Below are 27,508 nucleotides of genomic sequence, written 5' to 3'. Positions count from 1 at the left end.
TCTTGGTGAGGGTTCAGTAAATGATGCTGTAGCAGAAGCCAGGGGCCTTGAATCAGAACAAGAACACTTTGCAATGAATATTTGCAAGTAAAGCTGTGTGGGGGAGGGTATATTGTGTGACACAGCAGATCCTTCAATGCCAGTGTGAAAAATGAATGTGACAGAGATGCAGGAAAGACAGAGGAGCAGAGTGGTACAAATCTGCACAACAGGAGATGCAACAGCTGTGACTGGTATGAGAGAAGGATGCAAGTAATAAATAGGTCATTACACAGAGGGGTCAGCAAATGACGGGGCTTTTTATTTCAATTTTTTATTTTCTATTAGGGAGAACTTACAAGGGTAGAGGAGAGATGTGGAAATATGGGGAATTGTACTGTATAATGTGCAATTCCAACAGAATGAATGAGAAATATTTTAAATTAATAAATCTCTACAGGTGGTATCCAGTAAGATTATTGAGGTGTTTTGAATAATGCCATAGTGTACCCTGTCAATCAAAACAGCCACAATGGTAATTGGTAAATGTCCCAATTTCTAATTACCATGTTAGTCAAACACACAAGTCAGTTATATACATAAAGACACTATTCATATCGACTATGATAACTCAGCTTACCCTGGATCCTAGTTCACTAGTCCACACAACCATGCCCCATCACCTTGAGAAATGCCCTCTTGATGTCTTTGTTTCTCAGATTGTAGACCACAGGGTTGAGCAAGGCTGTGAAGGCATTGTAAAAGAAAGAGATCTGCTTGTCTCTCTCAGGGGAGTAGCTGGAATTAGGTTTCATGTAAATGTAAGAGGCTGGACCATAGAAGAATGTGACCACAGTAAGGTGGGAAGCACAAGTAGAGAAAGACTTACAGCGGGCTTGGGTGGACTTGATCTTGAGAATTGCCTTGGCTATAAGAATGTAGGAGGCCCCAATGAGGGAAAGAGGTGTAACACCCAGAAAAACACTCAAGATCTGGTCCACTCTCTCAATGAGTTGAGTATCCATGCAAGCCAGGCTACGCACTGAAGGGCCTTCACAGAAATAGTGGTTGACCTTGTTGGGCCCACAATATGGCAGACTCATGGTGAAGAAAGTATGTAACAAAGCAGAGAGGAAACCACAGACACAAGTCCCAGTTACTAACTGTCTACACAGTCCCCAGTTGAGGATGACAGTATAATGCAATGGGTAGCAAATGGCCACATATCGGTCATAAGCCATGACAACAAACAAGGTGCATTCAGTAGTAGCCATAGCACCGAATACATACATCTGCAGCCAGCAGCCAGCAAAGGAGATGGCCTTGGATTTAGCAAGAAGATGCACCAACATCTGGGGCATGGTGGTGGTGACATAGCACACATCCAACATGGCCAGTATACAGAGGAAGAAGTACATGGGCGTGTGCAGCTGTGTGTCCACGCAGATCAGCATGATGATGAGACCATTGCCAGTGACTGAGCTCAGGTAGATGAGAAGGAACACAGTGAAGAGGATGCTGTTGGTTGTGGGGTCACTGGAGAAGCCAAGCAGGATAAACTCAGAAACCCAGCTTTGGTTCTGTCCTGGAATCATCCCCATGGTGCAGGCTGTAAGAGAATCACATTCATCTATGTGTCACATGTCACATGTCAGCTACAGAGGCAGAAAGGTGAGGTACAGGCTGAAGAGATGACTCAAAGGTTAAGAGCACTCACTGATGTTCTAGGGAATCACACTTCTTAGAACTGTCTATGACTCCATTTCCATGAATTCTCCCTCCCTCTTCTTCACCACAAGCCAGGCATACACATGATTCACATACATACAGATAGGGAAAAAACATATACATAAAATATTTTTAATTAAGAAAAGAAAGGCTGTGTGTGATCCTGAGCACACTGTTCAGTTTTTGTGAGCTCTTCTCAAATTACTGAACTTAAGTTTCTCAATGGAAACTCTGAAAGCCAGAAGGTCCTGGATAAATATCCTACAAACACTAAGGGAGCATGGATGCCAACCCAGACTACTGTACCCAGCAAAGCTTTCAATCAAGACAGATGGAGAAAACAAGATATTCCATGACAAAACCAGACTGAAACAATACATATCCACAAATCCAGCACTACAGAAAGTTCTGGAAGGAAAACTCAAACCCAACAAAGATGACTACACTCACAAAAACTTAGGCAATAGATAATCCAATTTTACCAAACACGGAAAAAAACATGAGGGCGAAATCCACACACAATGACATCAACAACAATAAATCCAAAACAAGCATGAAACAACAATCAATGGATATTAATATCCTTAAATGTCAATGGGCTTAACCTGCATATAGAAATGTGCAGGCTAACAGAATGTATAGGAAGACCAAATCCATCCTTCTGCTGTATACAGGAAACACACCTCAACATCAAAGAAAGGCGTTATTTCACAGTAAAGGGTTGGGAAAAGATGTTCCAATCTAATGGACCCAAGAGACAAGCTGGTGTAGCAATTCTAATATCTAACAAATTAGACTTCAAACTAAAATCAATCAAAAGAAATGAAGAAGGGCATTTCATACTCACCACAGGAAAAGTCCATCAAGATGAAGTCTCAGTCCTGAACATCTATGCCCCAAATACGAAGGTACCCACATTCATAAAAGAAACATTACTAAAGCTGAACCACACATAAAACTACACACACCTATAGTAGGAGACTTCAACACCCCGCTTTCACCACTAGACAGGACCACCAGACAGAAACTTAACAACATAACAAAGGATCTAACAGGAGTTACGACCCAACTGGGTTTAACAGATATCTATATAACATTCCATCCATACACAAAAGAATATACGTTCTCAGCACCACTTGGAACCTTCTCTAAAATTGAACACCTACATGGCAAACCTCCACAGATACAAAAATTTGAAATAACCCCCTGTATCTTATCAGATCACCATGCTTTAAAGTCAGAATTAAACAGCAATTCAAAGTGCAGAAAACCTACATACTCATGGAAATTGAATAACACCCAATTGCACCATTCCTGGGATGAGGAAGAAATAAAAAAAAGAAATTAAAGACTTCCTAGAATTTAATGACAATGTAGACAAAACATACCCAATCTTATGGAACACTCGGAAAGCAGTGCTAAGAGGAAAGTTCATAGCACTAAGTTCCCACATGAAGAAACTGGAGAAAAGTCACACTAGAGAATTGACAGAACAACTGAAAGCTTTAGAGAAAAAAAAAAGCAAACTCACCACAAAGGAGTAGACACCGGGAAATAATCAAACTGAGGGCTCAAATCAATAAAGTAGAAACTAGGAAAACATTAAAAACAATGAACGAAACAAAGAGTTGGTTCATTGAGAAGATCAACAGGATAGACAAACCTCTATCCAAAGTAACCAAAAGGCAGAGAGAGAGCATGCTAATTAACAAAATCAGAAATGAAAAGGGGATATAACAACAGACACTGAGGAAATCCAGAGAATCTTCAGGTCATACATTGAAAACCTGTACTCCACAAAATTCGAAAATCTAAAGGAAATGGACAGTTTTCTGGATAGATATAACTTACCAAAATTAAACCAAGAACAGATAAGCAGTTTAAATCAACCTATAACTCCTAGTGAAATAGAAGCAGTCATATAAAGCCTCCCAACCAAAAAAGGCCCAGGGCCAGATGGCTTCACTGCAGAATTCTACCAGAAATTCAAACAAGAGATAATACCAGTACTCCTCAAATTGTTCCACACAATAGAAGCAGAAGGGAAATTGCCAAACTCTATTTACCAGGCTACAATCACTTTGATACCCAAGCCACACAAAGACACAAATAAAAATAAAAGAACTACAAATCAATATCCCTCATGAACATCGATGCAAAAATACTCAACAAAATATTGGCAAATCAAATGCAAGAACACATCAGAAAAATTATCCACTATGATCAAGTAGGCTTCATCCCAGGTATGCAAGGATGGTTCAACATACGAAAATCCATCTATGTAATCCACCATATAAACAAACTGGAAAAGATAAACCACATGATCATCTCACTAGATGCTGAAAAAGCCTTTGACAAAATCCAACATCCCTTCATGATAAAGATCTTGTAGAACAAGAATAACAGGAACATATCTAGAAATGGTAAAAGCAATATACACTAAACCAACAGACAACATCAAACTAAATGGAGAGAAAATCAAAGCGATTCCTCTAAAATCAGGAACAAGACAAGGCTGTCCACTCTCTCCATATCTCTTCAATATTGTACTTGAAGTTCTAGCTAGAGCAATAACACAAGAAAAGGGGATCAAAGAGACACAAATTGGAAAGGAAGAAGTCAAACTTTCACTATTTGCAGACGACATGATAGTCTACATTAGTGACCCAAAAAACTCTACCAGGGAACTCCTACGGCTGATAAACACCTTCAGCAAGGGAGCAGGATACAAAAGTAACTAAAAAAATCAGTAGCCCTACTATATACAGATGATAAATCCAATGAGAAAGTAATCAGGGAAACATCACCTTTCACAATATCCACAAGCAACATAAAATATCTTGGGGTAACACTAACCAAAAAAGTGAAAGATCTGTGCAATAAGAACTTTGAGACTTTAAAGAAAGAATTTAAAGAAGACACCAGAAAATGGAAAGATCTCCCATGCTCTTGGATATGTAGAATTAACATAGTAAAAATGGCAATCCTGCCAAAAGCAATCTACAGATTCTATGCAATCCCCATCAAAATCCCAACACAGTTTTTCACAGACATTGAAAGAACAATACTCAACTTTATATGGAAAAATAAAAAGCCCAGGATAGCCAAAACAACTCTTTACAATAAAGGATCTTCTGGAGGCATCACCATCCCCGACTTCAAGCTCTACTATAGAGCCATAGTTCTGAAAACAGCTTGGTATTGGCACAAAAATAGACTGATAGACCAATGGAATCGAATTGAAAACCCTGATATCGACCCACGCACCTATGGATACCTTATTTTTGACAAAGGTGCTAAATCTATACAATGGAAAAAAGATAGCATCTTCAACAAATGGTGCTGGTACAATTGGATTCGGACATGCAGAAAATTGCAGATAGATCCATACCTGTCACCATGCACAAAACTTAAGTGCAAATGGATCAAAGATCTCAGCATAAATCCAGCCACACTGAATCTTCTAGAAGAGAAAGTGGGAACTACCCTTGAACAAATTGGCACAGGAGACCACTTCCTGAACATTACGCCAGTAGCACAGACACTGAGGTCTGCAATTAATAAATGGGACCTCCTGAAACTGAGAAGCTTCTGCAAGGCAAAGGAAACAGTCAGTAGGATAAAACGACCACCCACAGAATGGGAAAAGATCTTCACCGATCCCACATCTGACAGAGGACTGATTTCCAAAATATATAAGGAGCTCAAGAAGCTAGCCACCAAAACACCAAACAATGAAATTAAAAAGTGGGGTGCAGAACTAAATAGGGAATTCTCAACAGAGGAATCTGAAATGGCTGAAAGACACTTGAGAAAGTCCTCAAAATCATTGGCCATCAGAGAAATGCAACTCAAAACAACTCTGAGATACTATCTTACACTGGCCAGAATGTCTAAAATCAAAAATACCAATGACAATCTATGCTGGAGAGGATGTGGAGAAAAAGGAACACTCCTCCATTGCTGGTGGGAGTGGGAACTTGTAAGACCACTTTGGAAATCAGTATGGCGGTTGCTCAGAAAAATGGGAATCAATCTACCTCAAGATCCAGCCATTCCTCTCTTGGGTATATACCCAAATACTGCTTGTCCATACAACAAGGACATATGTTCAACCATGTTCATAGCAGCATTGTTTGTAATAGCCAGAACCTGGAAGCAACCTAGATGCCCCTCAACTGAAGAATGGAAAGAGAAAATGTGGTATATTTACACAATACAGTACTACTCAGCAGGAAAAACCAATGGAATCTTGAAATTCGCAGGCAAATGGATGGAACTAGAAGAAACCATCCTGAGTGAGGTAACCCAATCACAAAAAGACAAACATGGTATGTACTCACTCATATACGATTTTTAGACATAGAGCAAAGGTTTACCAGCCTATAATCCTCTACCCCCAAGTTGCTGCATCAGTATTTTAAAAAATAATGCTGCTTTTGTGTGGCCACAGTTAAAATCATTTTAATAGGCTGCAAGCCCAGTCATTTCAGACAGATGCACCCTGCCTGCCTGTGAAGACCCAGACTCACTGCACACCTGTCTCCTCTGACTGCAATCTCTCCATTCACAGATCTCCATGCATGCCTCTGCCCCTCACACTATATGACATGTGCCTAGATTCTGACCATGGAGGGGGGACCACCTGCTACATCCTGTTGCCCGTACTGTGGTCACAGCAGGACTCAGCGTTGCCAGGAAACCTTCCCTGTTACGCTACCCCTTCCTACTCCCTACCTGGGTAGGTGACATGTTGCTTTTCTTGTTCATTGACTAGTTGCAATCTCAAGAATTCTAGAGGTATCTGATATCAATTTTGACATCAAACAACTTGGACAAAGCCATTGTTATTGTTTTGCAAACTTAAACCCCACACAACTAAGAAAGAACTGTCTCCAATGGAGTATACTTGTATAGGTGATTCCCTAACCTTTGCAAAAATAAAAAAGAACTAATGTTTATTGGGAAAATCATACATTCCCAGCTACTGTTCCATTGACTTTATCTAAGACCACAACAGGTCACTGAAATAATACGCTTACCTGTGTGTTATAGATGAAAACCTACAGCCTAGAGAGGGCATCATATTCCAAATTACAATCTGCACAGGAGAAGTGGGGGTTTATGTGGAGTGACATCAAGGCCGGCTCTCAGTCACCTTCCCTGATTCTGGCACACAGGCTCTGAAGTGGGGAGGTGAGGAAGGCAAAGTCTCCACATTGTCCATGTAGTTGAGCTTATGGAGACTCAACACATCCAGAATCCTCCTAGGACAGAGCTGGATGGCTAGACACAGACCAGCTCTCCTCATGAGATTCTCTCCTGTCAGATGGGATGTATTCAAAGAAGAAGGATCCAAGAAAATAATATTTGAGGTGTGATTTCTATGTCATTGGGACACCATATAGTGATTTGAAGCCCAGTGGCCTCTGACTTGACTTACAGTGTCCCACAAGCTTGGCTGGCCCAAGTCTGGCACAGCATTCACAGATTTCTATGCAGGTAAAGGCTACACATACTATTTCCAGCCTACAAATCCGCATCTGTAAGGTTTAGGATGAGGAGTTCAATGATATACTTGACTATATAGTGAGTTTAAGGACAGGCTAGCCTACAACAAACTCACAAGCCCCATGCCCACCCAAACAAATCATGATAGGTCTGAACACAAAATGTCAAGCTGTGTCTCTGTTGTGTGGAGTCTCCCGTAAAGACTTTGACCATCACTACTTTCTCATGGATAAGGCTGTCTGCATCACTCAGGACTCCACATTCGTTGTTTCTCAACATGATTTGAAACAGACAAATACTCTGTAAATATTTATTAAATTAATAACAAAAGGAAGAAGGAAGTAAAGATACAAGGTTGATAAGGAGAGAAAAGACTGGCAGGCAGTGAGGGAAGAGGTCTGTGGAGTTTTAGATGTATAGAGAGGGGACCTGGATATGGATGGCTTGACTAATTATTATCTCTCTACCCACTTTCCTGGACACCACCCACCAGCCAAGCACCATTGACTTTCTTACCACTTGTAAATCCAAGAACTGTATCAAGGACTAGTTGTTTCTTTCTCTATTGATAAGCCGCCTAAAGCAACTGGATCCAGAGAGAATGGATTCTAGGCAGCTCAATCTACAGAAAATTTCCAAGGTGCTGTAGAGTTGGAGGGACTGAACCTCTGCTTCCCCTGCAAGTGGACCACTCCCAGCTCCTGAAGATGGCCCTTATACAATCCTGCTTAACAAAGGCAATTTCACACATCTTCATCTCTTCCCAGTGGGACCAGCTGCTGAGGTTTTATGAATCTGCCTCCTCTCTGAGACTCCCCAGGAGAGCTGGAAGAGAGCCATTTCTGTTCCCAGTAGGGATGCTGAGATGATCCCTGGATGTTGTCAACAAGAGCACTAAAGTGAGACCCTTGTGGCAGAGCAGGAGGAAAAACCCACAGAAGGAGTGGTGAATTCTTCCCTCTTCTAGACTAATTGAGGATTAAGAGCATCTCAGAGAAGAGGAGGCAGGACATGGTCACCTGATAGACATGTCAAGGACTTAAGTTCTCATTCTGATTCCTCTTTTACTGCCCAAACCCTGAGCCCTGACACTTGATGATACCATGTTTGAGTCAGATGCCTCTTCCTTCCTCAACTACCTTTGGGCAGTCTTAGTCCTCCCTTCTCTGCTGTGTAATATCTGAGTAAGTTACCCAGCTACTCAGGTGCCAATAAAGACTCATCAACAATGGGGACTGGAGGGAGAAAAAGAATACTTGATGGGCTTGCAGAAGTCCCAGTTTGATTATCAGCTCACAACCATCTATATCCCCTATTCCAGAGGATCTGTTACTACTCTTTCCTGTTTTTGTTTGTTTCTTTAATTTTGAGACAGGGTTTCTCTGTATCATTTTGTAGCCCATCCTGGAGCTTGCTCTACAGACCAGACTGGCCTTGAACTCACAGAGATCCCTCTTCCTCTCCCAACGGAGTGTGGGGATTGAAGGCATGCTCCACCATGCCCAGCCCACTACTCTCTTCTGATCTCCACAGGATCCAGTCATGCATGTGGAAAACACACATAGATGCAGGCAAAATGCTCATACACATAACCAACCAACCAAACAAACAAACTTCAACTAAGACATTGTAGACAGATTTTTCTTTGGGTCAAGAGCTCCCAAATCATGACATGGAGAATTATTTTTAGCCTTAGCTTAGGTTTGTTTCACTAGCTCTTTTATATTAATTTAATCACCTTATATTGACCTATGTTTTATCATGTGACATTTTATCGTTGTTTTATTCCATATATCTGAATCTCCATGTCTGTATAGCATCCACTGTGTGCTTCAGTTATCCACTTGATCACACTACAGAAGATACCTCCTGCCTAGCTATTGGTCATTCAAGTGTTTATTATAATGATCAAAGCAATACCTCTTTACAGTGTACAAATACCCAACAACATGGCATATCAGCATGGAATCAGCAGTGACATCCCAATGACAGTGGAGTGAGAAAAGGCTCACTCCTTTTTCTTAGATGCAAATGAGAATTTGCATCCAAATATATCAAGCTCTAGAGATGTTCTCTTGAACTTGGTCTACTCTGCCTTGGTTTCCTGTAGAATTACAATAGTAACCTCTTCCCTTCTAGGCTGGCTAAAAGAATAAAAATGTGATGATGTCAACATCCTGCCTGAGTACTGGCCCATATTCCATGACCTCGTAGCTCCCTCCATCCCTGCCTTCTGTCTGTGTCTTGGTTTCCTAAGGATTCAAAAGGAGAAGACTGGACTACAAAGTCTTCCTGGTTAGAGTAATTGATTGATAAGGGGTTAGAATTCCTGTGAGCTTCTCCTTACACATAGCCAATAGTAAAGGTTAATTATAAAATCACAATTAAATAAATTGTATTGAAAACAAAAACAGAGTGCCTAAGATTGTAGCTCAGCTGTATAGCACTTGAATAAATACAATGCTTGAGGCTAGAGTTTGAATCATAGCATGAAAAGTTAAAGTAACAAAAGTTCTGAACTCTGAACATCCTGATGAGCAACTCCTTCTTCCTGTGCTCTGTGCTCTGTGTTTCATGGTTTAGTGTGGTGCATTTGCTGATTGAAACACTATATAATGGCACGAAATATCAACTGCTGTTCAGTGGCATGTGTTGCAACCATGACATTGGCTATGATGAGTGTATTTGCACCTTAGGAATTCTCAATCAATACTACTCAGAAGAACCATGGCCATTAGAAGCAAAACAGTTCTGACCCCAAATCTTCTCACTGCTGTGGTTGATCTCCATCAGCTCTGAGAGGCAGCTGAGTCCAGGCAGAGATTCTTCTCCACCAGGACTAATGAGAAAACAGGTTCAGAGAGAAGCAGACAGAGCATATTGAGTGGCACAAAGAGAATGACACAGCGTCTCTGGCTCTGTTGTTTTTAGTCATGGAGATATTATGATACATTCATAGGGAGGGACTCAGGAGGGAGATAAACAGGTATACACAACCTGTGTCACGGATGTCATCAACATGGCAGAAAAGCAACTATATGATGGAATCAGACTCAAAAAGGGAGGGAGGTAGATGAGGGCTACATGGCTGCTCCAAGGGACTACACATGCTCAGTTTTTTAATAACTATAGCACATAGAGATTCCTGGGAACAGTTCTACAAGCCCACTGCACAGATAAAGGAATATTGACCTAGAAAATGAGCAATTTGCCAAAGGTCACCCAGCTAGAGAATGGTAGAACCAATTCCAGGGCCTGGCCACTTGCTACTGGAGATGAGGTTGAACCTGCTATGTCTATCATATGCTTAATTGTGTGAGTTCAAACTAATAGCTGTACCTGGGCTCTAATCAAAAATGTTCCGTAATACTCAGAGCTACACCTACTCCATTGAGGTCAAGGGACCACCCAGAAGTCAACATGAAGAAAAATAAAATGGGGAATCAATCTACCTCAAGACCCAACAATACAACTCTGGGGCATATACCCAAAGGATTAACAATTATACCACAAGGACCTTTGCAAAACTATGTTCATAGCAACATTATTTGTAATAGCCACAACCTGGAAACCACTTTGATGTCCCTAAAATGAATAAAGAAAATGTGGTACATTTACACAATGGAGTACTTTCCACTGGTCAAAAAACAATGACATATTGAAATTTTCCAGCAAATGAATTGAACTAGAAGAAACCATCCTGAGAGGTAACCCAGACCCAGAAGTAACAGTGAAAGATTTGGAGTAGTGAGTTTTATTTTGTTTGGCACATCAGAAGGATGCTCTCTTTCAGAGATGCTAGTGGGGGGAAAGGGTTAGATATGTGCTACTCAACTTCTCTGAGCTAGTTGGTTTTCACCCCAGCCTATGAGTCTCCAGTCTTCTTTATAAATAGAACCACAGAGATTTGTTAAAGCTAACTATAGAGGCAACAGCAGAGCCAGTAAAGGTAGGAATAGAATTTCCACCAGGCTGTTGCCTGAGTGTTCAGGCTGCTGCCAGAGAAACAGGCCAGTAACTACAGTCAAAATTGCTAGTTTAAGTACCAGGAGATTAAGGTACAGCTATAGTGTTGAAGATAAAGCACTGTTTGGGGAAGCCAATGTGGGTCACAACCATAAAAACAAAGAAGTTGTGCCAGCCAGTTAGTTCTGCCTCAATTGCTGCCTGGACCTCTCTACATGAGCATTTGCAGCAGTTGGCAGCTGCTTGTCAGGCCTCCAGAAAGCAGGATCCTGCTTGGAAATTGCAAGAGGGGCTTGTGTTCACTGCCAACAACATAGACAAACTGAGAAGTCAGCACATTTATCAAGATACCTAGACATCCTTTAGGAGAGGGAACATCACAATGCAGGATGCAAGGACCATGTATGTAGCTACTATAAATGATTTGAAAATGGAAAATTTAAATGAGGGGATAAATGACTTATCTGGGATTGACATAAAGTTGATTGCTGTTACTATCAATTTGGTAATTAATATTTTGTCCTTTAAAAAAGTGGTTTGATATCTGTGCCAGTTATGATAATTTGACTGATAAGATGCAAGCCTTTGAATGACTTACTATTAATAAGATATAAACTTTAGAAAGACCCACTAACGAAAATAAGAAAAATATTCATAGACAGAGGAATTTATATCAGAAGTATACAAATAGATCCATATCTATTGCCTTGAACAAAACTCAAAGATGTCAACATAAACCCATTAACACTGAAGCTGATTGAAGGAAAATGGGAAGTAGCCTTGAACATATTGGCACAGGAGATTATGTCCTAAATGCAACACCAGTAGAACAGACACTGAGATCAACAATTACTAAATTGGACGTTTGAACTGAAAAGCTTCCATAAGGTAAAAGATACTGTCAGTAAAACAAAAGTGCAAACTACAGAAGGGCAAAAGATCTTCACCAACCCCGCATCTGACATAGGGCTGATCTCCAAAATATATAAAGAATTCAGAAAAGCAGACATCAAAATACAAAATAGCCCCATTAAAAATGGGGTACAGAGCTAAACAGAGAATTTTTATTGAATCTGGTATTTTAATGTTTGTAGACAGAATAAGACATTACATGTAAATGAGTACAGTTGGGGAAAAATAAAGTGAGGAAGGGGAGAGTGGAATTCCAGGGATGGTAAATGTGGTGCAGTTTGAACTGGTGTGGTCAAAGAAAACTTCACAGAGAAATAGGCAATTAAAGAAGATATTTTAGTCAGGGTTTCTATTGCTGTGATGAAACACCATGACCAAAGACAACTCGGGGAAGAAAGGTTTTGTTTCCCTATGCAGTTTATAATCCATTATTCAGAGAAGGCAGGGCTAGAACCTGGAGGCAGGGACTGATGCAGAGACCATGGAGGGTGCTGTTTACTGGCTTGCCCTTCATGACTTGATTAACCTGTTTTCCTTTAGTATCCAGGGCCATCATCCCAGGGTTGGCAAGACCCACAATGGACTGGGACCTACCTCAGATATGACTAACAAGGAAATGAAACAGGTTTGTGCATTGGGTAATCTTATGGGGAGCATTTTCTCAACTGCTGTTCTCTCTTCCAAATAATTCTAGATAACACAGAAGACTTAAAACCTCTGGATGATGTGAATAGACATCTGGAGGGAGAAGATTCTTGGCATGTATTTTTGTGTTTTAGAAAAACACAGAGATTGATATGGCAGGAGGTGAGTGAAATAAAGAGAGGCAAGTGAGTTTGGAGAGCCCATTATGGTAGTAGTAGTAAAGGTGGATGAATTTCTTAGGGCTCTGTTGCACGTGAGAAAGCCAGCACTTTTATTTTGAGTGAGATGAATAGACCTTGGATGGACTTGAGAAGGTGGATGGTGGGATTTGATTTACCAAGGATCTCTTTGACTGCTGTGGGAAAGATGGTCTTTAGAAAGCTAAGGATGGAGGGAGACAGACTGTGTTGGAAGTTTAGGGGAGTATCCTGGTCCATCTGTGTCTTCTTGTCCTCTCTTTCCTCTCCCTTTATGAGACTGGGGTGGTGGTTTGTGAGCACAGACTCTGTGCCATACACATGAAAGAAGAAATAAACTAGACTGAAAGTGTGCCTAACCCTTGAATCTGTGGCTTCTTGGGGTCAAGAGTCACACACACACACACACACACACACACACACACACACACACACACACACACACACACACACACACACACACCACCACCACCACCACCATAGTAATTTGAATTCACAACTTATGCCTCTTATTTTATGTCATTTCATACTCCTGACGTAGTACTTGATGATTCTTAGAGATCTAGGTTTCTTCTCCTACTGTTCTTCCTGCTCTGACAGAGAAAGACATAAAGACAGATCTGTATCAGGCTTTTTCTTGTGGGCCACCAACCAGCTTTCAAATCAAGACATAGAGGCTTATTCTTAGTTATGGATGCTCACCTAGCTCAGGCACATTTCTAGCTAACTCTTTTAACTTAATGTAGCTTGTTTCTCTTCATCTACATTTTGCCTCAGGGCTTTTTACCTTTCTTTCCTTCTATATGCCTTACTTTCCTGCTGTCTCTATGTCTATCTGATGGCTGCTTGGTTTCTGCCACCAGGTGTGTGACTCTCTCCCTTATTCTTTCCTCCTTCTTTTGACTGAAGTCTAGATTCTTCTTCCATATTCTCTCTGCCTGCCAACCCTGCCCATCCCTCTCCTGCCTAGCCTAGCTATTGGCCACTCAGATTTTTATATGTGTAAATTTTATTTGAATTAGAAACAATCTTATTTTCCATACCAATCCCAGTTCTCTCTCCCTGGTATCCTCCCCTGTCGCCCCCCACGAACCCCTCATTGCATGCCCCATCCATTTCCAAGGGATGGTGAGGCCTTCCATGAGGGATCATCAAAGTCTGTCAAGTCATTTGTGGCAGGGCCTAGGCCCTCCCGCATATATTTTGGCTAAGAGAGTATCCCTCCATGGGGAATGGGCTTCCAAGGCCCATTAGAGCACTAGGGATAAATACAGGTTCCACTGCCAGAAGCCCTATAGACTGCCCAGGCCTCCTAGCCAACACCCATGTTCAGGGAGCCTGGTTCGATTCTATATTGGTTCCCCAGCTGTCAGACCAGAGTCTGTGAGCTCCGACTTGCTCAGGTCAGATGTTTCTGTGGGTTTCCCCAGCATGGTCTTGACCCCTTTGCTTGTCATTCCTCCCTCTCTCCAAATGGATTCCAGGAGATTGTCTCAGTGCTTAGCTGTGAATCTCTGCTTCTGCTTCCATCAGCTACTGGATGAAAACTCTATGATGACTTTTGAAGTAGTCATCATGAAACTGGACTTTAAACTAAAATTAATCAAAAGAGATGAAGGAGGAAACTTCCTATTCATCACAGGAGAAATTCTTCCAGATGAAGTCTCAATTCTGTACATTTATGCCCCAAATAAAAAGGCATCCACATTTATAAAAGAAACATTACTAAAACTCAAATCACACATAAAACTGAACACAATTATAGTGGGAGACATCAACACCCCACTCTCACCACTGGACAGGAACACCAGACAGAAACTTAACAAAGAAACAAAGGAACTAATAGAAGCTATGGCTTAATTGGATGTAACAGATATCTATAGAACATTCCATCCAAATACAAAACAATTTACCTTCTTCTCAGCACCACCTGGAAACTTCTCTAAAATCGACCACATACTTGGCAACATAGCAAACCTCAACAGGTACAAAAAAATTGAAATAGCCCCCTGTATTGTATCAAATCACCATGCTTTAAAGTTAGAATTCAACAACAACATGAATTGCAGAAAATCTACAAACTTGTGGAAATTAAGTAACACCCAATTGAAATGTGAGCCTGTAGGTTTAAGATATTTTTATTCAGATAAATACCAGCCAAGTGCAAGCCAGCGCAAGCCCAGAGGCACCAAGGGAGGCCAGAGAGAAGGGGCTCCCATGGTCTGCAGTACCTTAAGAACGCCCCCACATGCATCATCCTGAACACCCCTTGACAATGCCATGACAGGCGTGGTTAAGCACACCTGTAGCCAGCACTTTAGAAGTGTGGTTACGGTGTCTCCCTACAATTCCCCTTTTAGTCTAAAAGAGGATTAAAACTTAATAGGGTAAAATATCCAAAATTAACAATCATAAAGGTGAAATACAAGAAGATAAAATAATCTGCTATTGCTCATCCTAACTATGTCTATTCCAGCTAAGCCCTAAAGTCATCTGAAAGGGGTGTCCAAACTGAACACCTTCTTCCAATCCAATCCCTAACCAATAGGAAGGTCATTCCTAACTAGGCTTACACTACCCTAATAGACAATAATGAGGAACTGGGGCATAGCATCTTCCAAGTTACTTCCTGCTGAAATGGAACCATGGTGGCCTTATGGGGTCCTGTGGGAAGAAAATGTTAGTACAGTGAAAGTCTCTAATGGGTTATATCCAGTCGATGTTAGATGGAATTTGCTTGATTGAAGATCTAGGTTGAAATCCTCAACTTGATTGAAGTCAGTACTCGAAGATCTGGTCAGAGTGTCAGTTGAAACAGAGTAAGTTGGATCCAGTGAACTTGAAGAGGTAAGGCCCAATTCCTTTTCCGGATCATCCAGAGATTGTTGTCAAGTGGGTCTTCATTGGCTGTATGGGACTCAAACATAAGTGTTAGCAGAGAAATGTTTGCTTGTATATGTATGCATGCTGGGAAAGGCAACCATGGGAAAATAACAATTATGAGAGTGTGTATGCCTTGAAAGAAAGACCCAAGAAAAGACAAAAGATAGTCCCCACATTCTTCAATTATTCTGTATTACATCAATTGGCTTGATATAATACAGAAACTTTAAAGTTTAGTTAAACAACATGCTTGGATTTTAGGGGAGGAAAGCCAAATCCAACTCTAAATCCAGCATTGATTTACTTGAATAGGGACTAGGAAATGAAGCGAAATAGAGTTATTTGAGAGACAGCTGTAAAGTTTACCATATGGCACATTACTTTTGTTTGATGGTTATAGCTACCTTCTTTTCTCAAGCATCTACCCATGTAGTATTCTTGGACTTCTGGAGATGAGTTTTCCTGTGAAGATAGAAACAAAGCACTTCCCTTTCCTTTGGGAGGTTTTTATTTAGTTTATAAGATATACCTCAGTAAACACCTGTCAGTCGTCCTTGTCCAGAGGGTTGTTTTGTTCAACTCGAATCTTGATCAACTTTGATGATATCCAAAGTTTTTCTTCTCCTGTGGAAACCAATGCAAAACCCCTACCCCAACATAACACATGTCCAGGCTTCAAAACCGAGGTCAGTACATCTTTGAAGAACACTGGTTGATTCAGTTCAGCAGTTTTTTCCATAGTCCAGTGTCTTTCTGCAGCTGTTTTTCCTTTGTCATTGGCACTGAGAAAGTTTAGTGTCAATAAAGCATTATGCAACCTATGTTTTGGGGGTTTTGACTTACCAGCTTGTCTATAGAGCATCTCCTTAAGCATCCTAATAGATCTTTCAACAACTACTTGTCCTGTAGGATTGTGTGGTATAGCGGCGACATGCTTTATGTTATAATATTTGAAGAACTGTTCCATTTTGAGGAAACATATGTCAGAGCACTGTCAGTTTTTATCTTTGCAGGTTACCCATAACTGCCATCACATAAAGCAGGTGTGTAATAACAGAATCAGCTTTTTCAGAGTTGAGAGCAGTAGCCCATTGGAAACCTGAGAATGTGTCAATAGTATGATGCACACATTCATACAACAAGGACATCTGTTCAACTATGTTCATAGCAGCATTATTTGTAATAGCCAGAAACTGGAAGTAGCCTAGATGCCCTTCAACTGAAGAATGGATAGAGAAAATGTGGTGCATTTACACAATGGAGTACTACTCAGCAGAAAAAAAACAATGGAATCCTGAAATTTGCAGGAAAATGGATGGAACTAGGAGAAAACATTCTGAGAGAGGTAACCCAATAACAAAAAGCAAACATGGTATGTACTCATTCATATATGAATTTTAGACATAGAGTAAAAGATTACCAGCCTACAGTCCACACTGCCAGAGAAGCTAGTAAACAAGGAGAACCCTAAGAGAGACATACATGGTTCCCTGGAGAAGGGGAAAGGGTCAAGATCTCCTGAGCAGGGGGGGAGGGAGGTAGGAGAATGAGAAGTGAAGTATAGGAGGGATGCAGAGGACCTGAAGGAACAGAAAGGCTGAGTCAGGCGAAAAATAGAACAAGAATGGAGATACCATAATAGAGGGAAACATTTTAGGTTTACAGAGAAATCAGGCACTAGGGAAATGATTGGAGATCAACAAAGATGACACCAGCTAACAATACAAGCAACAGAGGAGAGGTTACCTTAAATTTCCTCCCCTGATAATCAGATTGATGACTGATTTATATGCTACCTGATAGCCCTCATCCAGCAACTGGTGGAAGTAGAAGCAGACACCCACAACTAATCACTGAACTGAACTGGAATCCAGTTGCAGAGAAGGATGAGTGAAGAGCAAAGGGGTCCAGACCAGGCTGGTGAAACCCACAGAAACAGCTGACCTGAACATCAGGGAGCTGTTGGTCCCCAGACTGATAGCTGGGATACCAGTATGAGACTGATCCAGACCCCAGGAACATGGGTTTCAGTGAGGAAACCTCGGAAATCTATGGGACCTCCTGTAGTAGTTCAGTATTTATCCCTAGCATAGGTGTGGACTTTGGGAGCCCATTCAACATAGAGGAATACTCCCTGAGCCAAGACACACGGGGATGGGCCTAGGCCCTATCCCAAAGGATACGATAGACTCTGATGACCCCCTATGGAAGACATCACCATACAGGGGGAGCAAAAAGGATATGTGATAGGTAGGGTTTTAGTTGGGGGAGGTAGGGAGGAGGGGATGGAGAGAGAACTGGGTTTGTCATGTAAAACAATCTTGTTTCTAATTCAAATAAAAAAACTGGGGGGAAAAAGTAGTCATCAATCTCATTATAGGGGAAGGGCATTTAAGGTAGCCCCTCCACTGCTGCCTAGATTCTTAGTTGGGGTCATCCTTGTGGATTTCTGAATGTAAACAGAGAATTCTTAACAGAAGAATCTCAAAGGGTCAAAAGACATGTAAGTAATTGCTCAACATCCTTAGCTATCAGGGAAACGCAAATCAAAATGACACTAAGATACCATCCTACACCTATCAGAATGCTAAGAGCAGAAACACTGATGACAGCTTATGTGCAGAGGATGTGGAGTAAGAAGCAGTCATTTCATATGGTTTTAATTCACCTTTTTCAAGCAGATGTTAAATTTAAAGGCTATTAGGAGCATCATTATTCCACAAGACTAGAAATATTTAGTCATAACAATATTGGAAGCTGGTCCTCGGTTACAATGGAAAACATGGTGGAGAAAGGATGGTAGGGTCACAGAGAAATAAAATGGGGCTAGAGGTAACGAAATTTCCCAAGACCAGATTCTCAGTGAGGGTCAGTGTGATGATTAGCAAAGACAGTCTATATTGAAAGATCACATCTTAGTTCTATGGCATATAGAAGCTTTGAGTGCTTGGGACAGGGTTGAAGAATCAGGAAAGACCACTGAGTCATTTACTAAAATTACACAAGGCCCAAAAGAAGCCTTCACTGGCCTAGGCCTGGCCCAGGATCATGTGGCGGACTTTGGAGAGCCACCTACAAGGGCTCTACCTTCCAGGGGAGTGGAGGGTGGATGGAGTGGGAAGTAGGTGGGGGGTTGGGGGAAAGGTTAGAGGAGGAGAGGGAGAGGGAGAAGGGATTGACATGTGAAGCAAGCTTGTTCCTAATTTGAACTAATAAAATAAATAAGGGAAAAAAGCCTTTGCTGATTTTTTTACAAAGATTTGCTTCAGCTGTAAATAAAATGATATCAAATCGAGAAGTTAGACAACATTAATTGGATCTTCAGCTTTTGAAAATGCTAATTCAGAATGCAAATGGGTGATTAGGCCTTTTAGGGCAAGATCAGCACCTATAGAAGAATGGATCCAAAATATAGCTGATGTTGGATCTCAACCGTATGATAATATTTGAATAGGAGATACTATTTCTATAAATTTTAAGAAAACTCAAAAGGAAAGATGTTTTAATTGTGGTAAAAAAAAGATCATCTGAAAAGGGATTGTAATTTTAGTTGTGAGCCTAGCCTTTAAGGGCTGAGCCATCTCTCCATCCCTGCCTTAATAAAGGGAGAAATTATGGCATTAATGAGAAGTGTGGCACTAGGGAAATCTCCAGGGATCCACAAGGACGACCCTAACTAAGATTCTAAGCAATTATAGAGAGGTGACCTTAAATGCCCTTTCCCTATAATGAGATTGATGACTGCCTTAAATGCCATCATAGAGTCTTCACCAAATAGCTGATGGAAACAGAAGCAGTCACCCACAGCTAAACACTGAGCTGAATTCCTAGAATCCAGTTGCAGAAAGGGAGGAGTAATGCACAAAGGGGTCAATACCAGGCTGGGGAAACCCACAGAAACAGCTGACCTGAGCAAGTGGGAGCTCACAGACTCCAGACTAACAGCTGCATAAGACCAAACCAGGCCCCTTAAATGTGGGTGCCAGTTGGGAGGCCTGGGCAATCTATGGGGTCTCTGGCAGTATATCAGTGTTAAATGGCATTGTCCAATTCTTCAACCCTATCCTGGGTATTTTGCACCTTTGCATCTAGTTTCTGGGTCACAGAGCCTATCTGAGTTTCTAGTGGACTACAGATATTCTTTATTTTGCCTCGGTCCTCTGACAGCCTAGCCTCTAATGCCTTAGACATTGAGGATCTCTCTGTGTTTATCTTATCATAAATACACTGCATCTCATCTTGGGTAGCAGACAGCTCTGTCTTTAGTGTATAGGACACAGAGCCAAACTTATTATCCAATTTCTGTTCCATTTGCTGCACAATTGTGGCCTGACCTAATCTGTTTTCCAAAACCTCATTTCATAAAGCTGTTATTTCCTGTAATCAGGTGGTGAGGTAAAGTGGGAAATTACCAATACAGAGCCAAGTAGAAATATAAGGGTATTTAATAAGGAAAAGCCTTACTTACAGAGCAACCTAGCCAGCCAGCGTGGCAGCAGTCTGTACGCAAGCCAAAAAGGAAAACCGAAAGTGAAACGCAGCCCTGAACCTCTCACTCTACGTCACCCTGACCATGCCCTCGCAGGTGTGTTCAGGCAGACTTGTAGCCAGCCCCTAAGCAGGCGTGGCTACAGGTTCCCCTACAGTGAGGTTATCTTTGTCTCTTCCTGAGGACTCTGGCTAGTAAGGTTATTTGTACCAGTAAGCTAACTGCCATTACTGCATATACACAGGTAATTGGCAGATTAGTGTCCTCCTCAAACACTGAATTCATGTAATAAGCAAAAATACTACCAACTTTAGCAAATGATAAATATTCCGCCATGATTTTACCTGATTTCTACTCCACATGCAGTAACTATCTTTGACCAGCAGGTGGCACAGGCATCCAGCTAGTCCGTAAGGCTTTTGGCAACAGTCGGTCAGGCAAAATGGTGGCAGCAGTGGAGTGGAGGTCACACAGCCGGCTGTGCTTAGCTTAGAGAGTGTACGGCCTTCCAGCCGCAACCACAGAAAGAGGTGTAGCTTTATTGCCTCGGACCCTGCTGAAAGTTGAGGCCTACTCCCGAGGCTTACTCAGCTCAAGGGCAGGAGGCCTCAGGGCACAGGTAGGCTGCAGTTTGGACTGGTCCCATGCTCACGATGGTTAAACTGTGAGAGGTCTGGAGAACTCTCCCAGCTGGGTAGACTGTTCTGAGAAGCTCAGCAGCAGCCAGAACGTGCTTGTGTGGTGCAGCAGGTAGGCTGCAAGCTAGGAGCACCTGTGGAGAGAGGGCACTTACATGGCCTAGGCTGCCATCCCAGTGGAAGGCACAGACTCTCAAAGGGGACCTAGCTTTACAAGATCCGGCTCCTGACACCAGACAATGTGGGAAATTACCAAAACAGAGCCAGGTAAAAATACAAGGGAGTTTAATAAGGAAAAGCCTTTACTTGCAGAGTGACCTTGCTAGCCGGGTACTCAGTTAATTGTGGGCATCAATGAAACAAAAAGAATGATTAAAAATAAAGAGCCAGGCATGGTTGCATATGCCTTTAATACGAGCACTAGGAGGCAGATGCAGGTGGATCTCTGTGAGTTCTTGGCTACTCTGGTCTACAAAGGGCGTTCCAGGAAAGCCAGGGTTGTTACACAGTTAAAACCTGTCTCAAAAAAGGGGGGATATATTTATATGTGCATTTAAATATATAATATTTGTAACAAGTAGATAGATAGGTAGATAGATAGATAGATAGACAGACAGACAGATAAAAAGAGAGAGATGGGAGAGCATGTTCACATGGTCATTGGAAGGCTTGTGGTTCAGGTATCAGAAGACTATGCACTTAGATTATCAGACACTGTCTCTGAATCTGTGACCTGCTTTTGGGACCCCTTCCTCTTCCTGTCCCAATAGGACAACACAGTAGAAAGGGAGGATAGAAAGGGAGCTGGCAATCAGCAGTTAAGGGTGGGATTTACCCTTGGATGCTACATGAAATTGGACCAGAAGTTGGAAGGTTGTGATGAGAAATCAGCTCCCTGCACAGAAGAGGTCATCATGTTTCCCAATAGACCACATTGAATTTATGTGTGAAGTTAGTTATCTGAGCTGTATTTGTTCTGCTCCACAGTCTATCAGTTTGCTTCTGTCATGACAACACATGCTGTGCTACTTAGCATGTAACACCTCAGTCTCTCACACTTATGCTGTCTCTACTATCCTGAAATACATAGAAGCAAGTTTTGTATATGCTGTTGTGTTCTGGGAACTACAACAGGTTATATAATGTGCATTATTGCTGCCTTCTAGGTAAAGGTGACAACACATCAGTCCATGACCACAGAACTGGTATTACATCTCTGTAGATAAAATCTTCCTACTTTCTGCTCTCAGGATGGACCATATTACTTGCTTTAACCAAATAAATAAATAAATAAATAAATAAATAAATAAATAAATAAATAAATAAAATTGTGGAAAGAGAAACAGGTCACTCATTGGAATCTGAGTCAGTGTGAGTTTGTCTACTGTATCTTTCCTTCTGTTCTATGATGACTAGATGATATACGAGTTCTTGTGGTGATATTTTGTTTGTGATCTAACAAATAAAGCTTGCCTGAAGATCATAGTGTGGAGCTAACCACAGTAGTTAGCCATAAAGGACAGGCAGTGGTGGCACACATCCTTATGCCCAGCACTTGGGAGACAGAGGTAGATGGATCTCTTTCAGTTCAAGGCCACTCTGGGCTACATGAGATTGATTCAGTCTAAAGAGAAACAGAGACAGGTGGTGATGGCTCATCCTTTAATCCAAGTACTTGGGAATCACATGTCTTTAATCCCAGCACTAGGGATGTGGAGACAGATGTGATATGGCTAGGCAAGAGACAAATATAAGGTAGGAGAAGACAGGAGCTCAGAGAATTCAGATGATTCATAGAGACAGCATGTTGCCTAAGTTTTCATAGAGACAGAATCCAGTCTGTGCATGCAATCTGAGGATTCCTAGAGACAGGATTTCACATTCAGTCTGAGGATTTGTAGGACAGTTCCACCCCTTTGGTCTGAGGATGTGGTGGAGGTAACACCTAGTGGCTTGCTCCTTTGTCTCTCTGATTTTTCAGCATTTACCCCAATATCTAACTCCAGGTTTTTCAGATTAAGACCAATTAGAATTTATGCTACAGTTCCTCCTACAGGAAAGATGTAAGAGGACTAAAGGCAACTACCAACTTACAGATACAAACATGAACAACAATTGAATCTTTATAACTGTAATACTTTAAGATTACTAAGATATTTGTAATTGTATCTTACTACAGCCTGTCAGTCAAGATACCACCTTGGTTTCACAGCAGTTTGTCCCAATAATCAAGAACTGTGTTGGATAGACTGGAGAGAAAGAAAAGGGGAGAAGTTCATGCTCTCCCAAAAGAGGTGGAACTGGAGATGGATTGGTGAGGAAGAGGCCTGTATGAGGAGCCCTGTGCAGGTACCTGGGGCCATGCTATTTTTGGTCCTGGGATGCTGCCAAGGGCCATGTGTAGCATGAATTGTAAAAACCCAAGTTCAGAATACAGGGCCATGTGTAGCATGAATAATAAAAACCAAGAGCTTGGGGCTCAACCTGAAGTTCAGAGAAGCAAAGCAGCAAAGCCAGAAAAGAGCTCTGAACTCTACCAAGGCTGGAAGGGGGATGATGTCCTCAACATGACTGGAAACTAATTGCTAAAAGACTGAATACTGAAAGTCCTGCTCCTGTCTTATACACCTCCCTAGTGCTGGGATTAAAAGTGTGAGCTCTGTTTCTCTTTTAAACCAGTTCATTCTCATGTAGCCCAGGGTAGACTGGAACTGATAGAGATTCACTGCCTCTGCCTCCTGAGTACTGGGTTTAAGGGGTGTGTCACTACTGTACAGCTTCTATGGCTGTGGCTAGCTTTGCATTATGATGATCAATGGCTTTATTAGATCATAAACAATAAATATCCACAGCCATGTATGGCTCTGAGGTCCAACATCAGCCAGGGTCTGTGTTTATGTCTGAGGCCCAATTTGCCACAAAAGGCCAAGGAGATGAGCAATACTGCACCATAGGAGATGCAACAGCTTTGACTGGTATGTGAGAAGGATGCAAGTAATAAAGAGGTCATTACACAGAGGGGTCAGCAAATGACGGGGCTTTTTATTTTAATTTTTTATTTTCTATTAGGGAGAAGTTACAAGGGTAGAGGGGAGATGGGGAAATATGGGGAATTGTACTGTGTAATGTGCAATTCCAACAGAATGAATAAGAAATAATTTTAAATTAATAAATCTCTACAGGTGGTATCCAGTAAGATTACTGAGGTATTTTGAATAATTCCATAGTGTAGCCTGTCAATCAAAACAGCCACAATGGTAATTGGTAAATGTCCCAATTTCTAATTACTATGTTAGTCAAACACACAAGTCAGTTATATACATAAAGACACTATTCATATCTACTATGATAACTCAGCTTACCCTGGATCCTGGTTCACTAGTTCACCCTACCATGCCCCATCACCTTGAGAAATGCCCTCTTGATGTCTTTGTTTCTCAGACTGTAGACCACGGGGTTGAGCAAGGATGTGAAGGCATTGTAAAAGAGAGAGATCTGCTTGTCACTCTCAGGGGAGTAGCTGGAATTGGGTTTCATGTAGATGTAAGAGGCTGGACCATAGAAGAATGTGACCACAGTCAGGTGGGAGGCACAAGTAGAGAAAGCCTTACAGCGAGCATGGTTGGACTTGATCTTGAGAATTGCCTTGGCTATAAGAATGTAGGAGGCCCCAATGAGGGAAAGAGGAGTAACACCCAGAAAAACACTAAAGACCTGGTCCACTATCTCAATGACGTGGGTATCCATGCAAGCCAGGCTACGTACCGAAGGACTGTCACAGAAGTAGTGACTAACCCTGTTAGGCCCACAATATGGCAAACTCATGGTAAAGAATGTATGTAACAGAGAGAAGAAGAAACCACAGATCCAAGTCCCAGCTGCCAACCATATACAGAGTCCCCAGTTGAGGATGACAGTATAATGAAGTGGATGACAAATGGCCACATATCTGTCATAAGCCATGACAACAAAGAAGATGCTTTCACTAGTAGCCAGGGCAACGAACACATACATCTGCAGTGAGCAGCCAGCAAAGGAGATGGTATGAGATTTAACAATAAGATGCACCAACATCTGGGGCATGGTGGTGGTGACATAGCCCATATCCAACATGGCAAGTATACAGAGGAAGAAGTACATGGGCGTGTGCAGCTGTGTGTCCATGCAGATCAGCATGATGATGAGACCATTGCCCATGACTGAGCTCAGGTAGATGAGAAGGAACACAGTGAAGAGGATGCTGTTGGTTGTGGGGTCACTGGAGAAGCCAAGCAGGATAAACTCAGAAACCCAGCTTTGGTTCTGCTCTGGAATCATCCACATGGTACAGGCTGTAAGAGAATCACATTCATCTATGTGTCTCCTGTCACATGCCAGCTATAGAGGCAGAAAGGGGAGCTACAGGCTGCTGAGATGACTCAAAGGTTAAGAGCACTCACTGATGTTCCAGGGAACCACAAGCTTAGAGCTGTCTATGACTCCATTTCCAGGAACTCTCACTACTTCTTCACCATGAGCCAGGCATACACATGATTCACAGATACAGGTAGGGAAAAAAACATATACATAAAATAATAATTTTAATTAAGAAAAGAAAGGCTGTGTGTGATCCTGAGCACACTGTTCAGTTTCTGCGAGCTCTTCTCAAGTTACTGAACTTAGGTCTTTTTATCTATCCAATGAGGCTGATGACACCCATGTCTCAAGATTATGATAAATATAACAGCATCTCACAGAACTCCTGGAAACAACATGTAACACATGACATGTCATTTGTAGTCTCACACTCCCATTCCATCTCTGGGAAGTTGGAGAAAGGGGATCCCCAGAATAAGAGGGCTAACCACACTGGATGAAATGATGAACAGTGAGGTCAAAATGGAGACCATGCCTCAAGAAATAAGGTAAGACACAGGCCTAGATACATAGACTCCTGAGGTGAATGGACCCTCGGTTCCTGCCATACTCCTGCCCAACCTAGCTTCCCTCCAGATCTCTCTGTGCCTGCACCTACATAGAGTGGACCCATCCAGACAGGGAGGATCTCAGACTTGCTAGAGGATATTCAGTCATCGACCAAAGAAAATCTCTAGTCCAATAAATCCCTAAAACAAAATGTTCTGGAAATATGGGACACTGTGAAAAGGCCAAATCTAACAATAATAGGTACATAAGAAGGTGAAGAAATACAGCTCAAAGGTACAGAAAACATATTGAACAGAATCATAGAAGAAAACTTCCCCAACCTACAGAAGGATATGCCTATCAAAGTACAAGAAGCTTACAGAACACCAAACAGATTGGACCACAAAAAAAAGTACCTTCAATACATAATAATCAAAACACCAAACCTACAGAATAGAGAGAAAATATTAAGAGCAGCAAAGGAAAAAGGTCAAGGAACATATAAAGGCAGACCTATCTGAATCACACCCGACTTCTCAATAGAAACTTGCAAAGGCAAAAATTCCTAGATAGATACCTTACAAACAATAAGGGAACATGGATGCCAACCAAGACTACTGTACCTAGCAAAGCTTTCAATTATGATAGATGGAGAAAACAAGATATTCCATGACAAAAACAGACTTAAAAAATACATATCCACAAATCCAGCACTACAGAAAGTTCTGGAAGGAAAACCCAAAACAAACAAAGGTGACTACACTCACAAAAACATAGGCAAAATATAATTTAATTTTACCAAACGCGGAAAGAAACAGGAGGGTTAAATCACACACACAATGACACCACCAACACTAAATCCAAAACAAACATGAAACAGCAATCAATGGATATTAATATCCTTGAACGCCAATGGTCCTAACCTGCATATAAAAATATGCCGGCTAACAGAATGGATACGAAGACAGAATCCATCCTTCTGCTGTATACAAGAAGCACACCTCAACTTCAAAGACAGGCATTACCTCAGAGTAAAGGGTTGGGAAAAGATTTTCCAATCTAATAGACACAAGAGACAAGCCGGTGTAGCAATCATAATATCTAACAAATTATACTTCAAACTAAAATGAATTAAAAGAGATGAAGAAGGGCATTTCATACTCATCACAGGAAAAGACCATCAAGATGAAGTCTCAATCCTGAACATCTATGGTACAAATACAAAGGCACCCATATTCATAAAAGAAACATTACTAAAGCTCAAACCAAAATTAAACTACACACTCTTACAGTAGGAGACTTCACCACCCTGCTTTCACCACTAAACAGGACCACCAGACAGAAACTTAACAAAGAAACAAAGAATCTAACAGAAGTTGTGGCCCAAATGGGTTTAACAGATATCTATAGAACATTCCATCAAAACACAAAAGAATATACCTTCTTCTCAGAACCATTGGAACCTTCTCTAAAATTGAACACATACATGGCAAACCTCCACAGATAAAATAAAAAGGAAATAACCCCCATGTATCTTATCAGATCACCATGCTTTAAAGTTAGAATTCAACAGCAATAAAAATTGCAGAAAACCTACATACTCGTGGAAATTGAATAACACCCAATTGCACCATTCCTGGGATGAGGAAGAAATA

At 41.4% G+C, this 27,508-nt stretch overlaps 2 protein-coding genes across 2 annotated transcripts; both read right to left on the bottom strand.

Annotated features, from left to right (window-relative positions):
• Positions 1-635: 635 nt before the first annotated feature.
• Positions 636-1,595, bottom strand: LOC100752013 (olfactory receptor 2A12). Its single transcript, XM_027398971.1, has one exon. It carries the CDS (start codon positions 1,578-1,580, stop codon positions 636-638), a length of 945 nt encoding a protein of 314 aa, XP_027254772.1. The 5' UTR covers positions 1,581-1,595.
• A 22,731-nt stretch (positions 1,596-24,326) lies between these two features.
• On the bottom strand, positions 24,327-25,286 carry LOC100752309 (olfactory receptor 2A12). Its single transcript, XM_027398972.1, has one exon. The coding sequence runs from the start codon at positions 25,269-25,271 to the stop codon at positions 24,327-24,329; it is 945 nt and encodes a 314-aa protein (XP_027254773.1). The 5' UTR covers positions 25,272-25,286.
• Positions 25,287-27,508: the final 2,222 nt, after the last annotated feature.

Source organism: Cricetulus griseus, chromosome 2, assembly GCF_003668045.3.
Source record: "Cricetulus griseus strain 17A/GY chromosome 2, alternate assembly CriGri-PICRH-1.0, whole genome shotgun sequence".
Classification (NCBI taxonomy): domain Eukaryota; kingdom Metazoa; phylum Chordata; class Mammalia; order Rodentia; family Cricetidae; genus Cricetulus; species Cricetulus griseus.
This window is presented reverse-complemented; position numbering and strand designations above follow the sequence as displayed.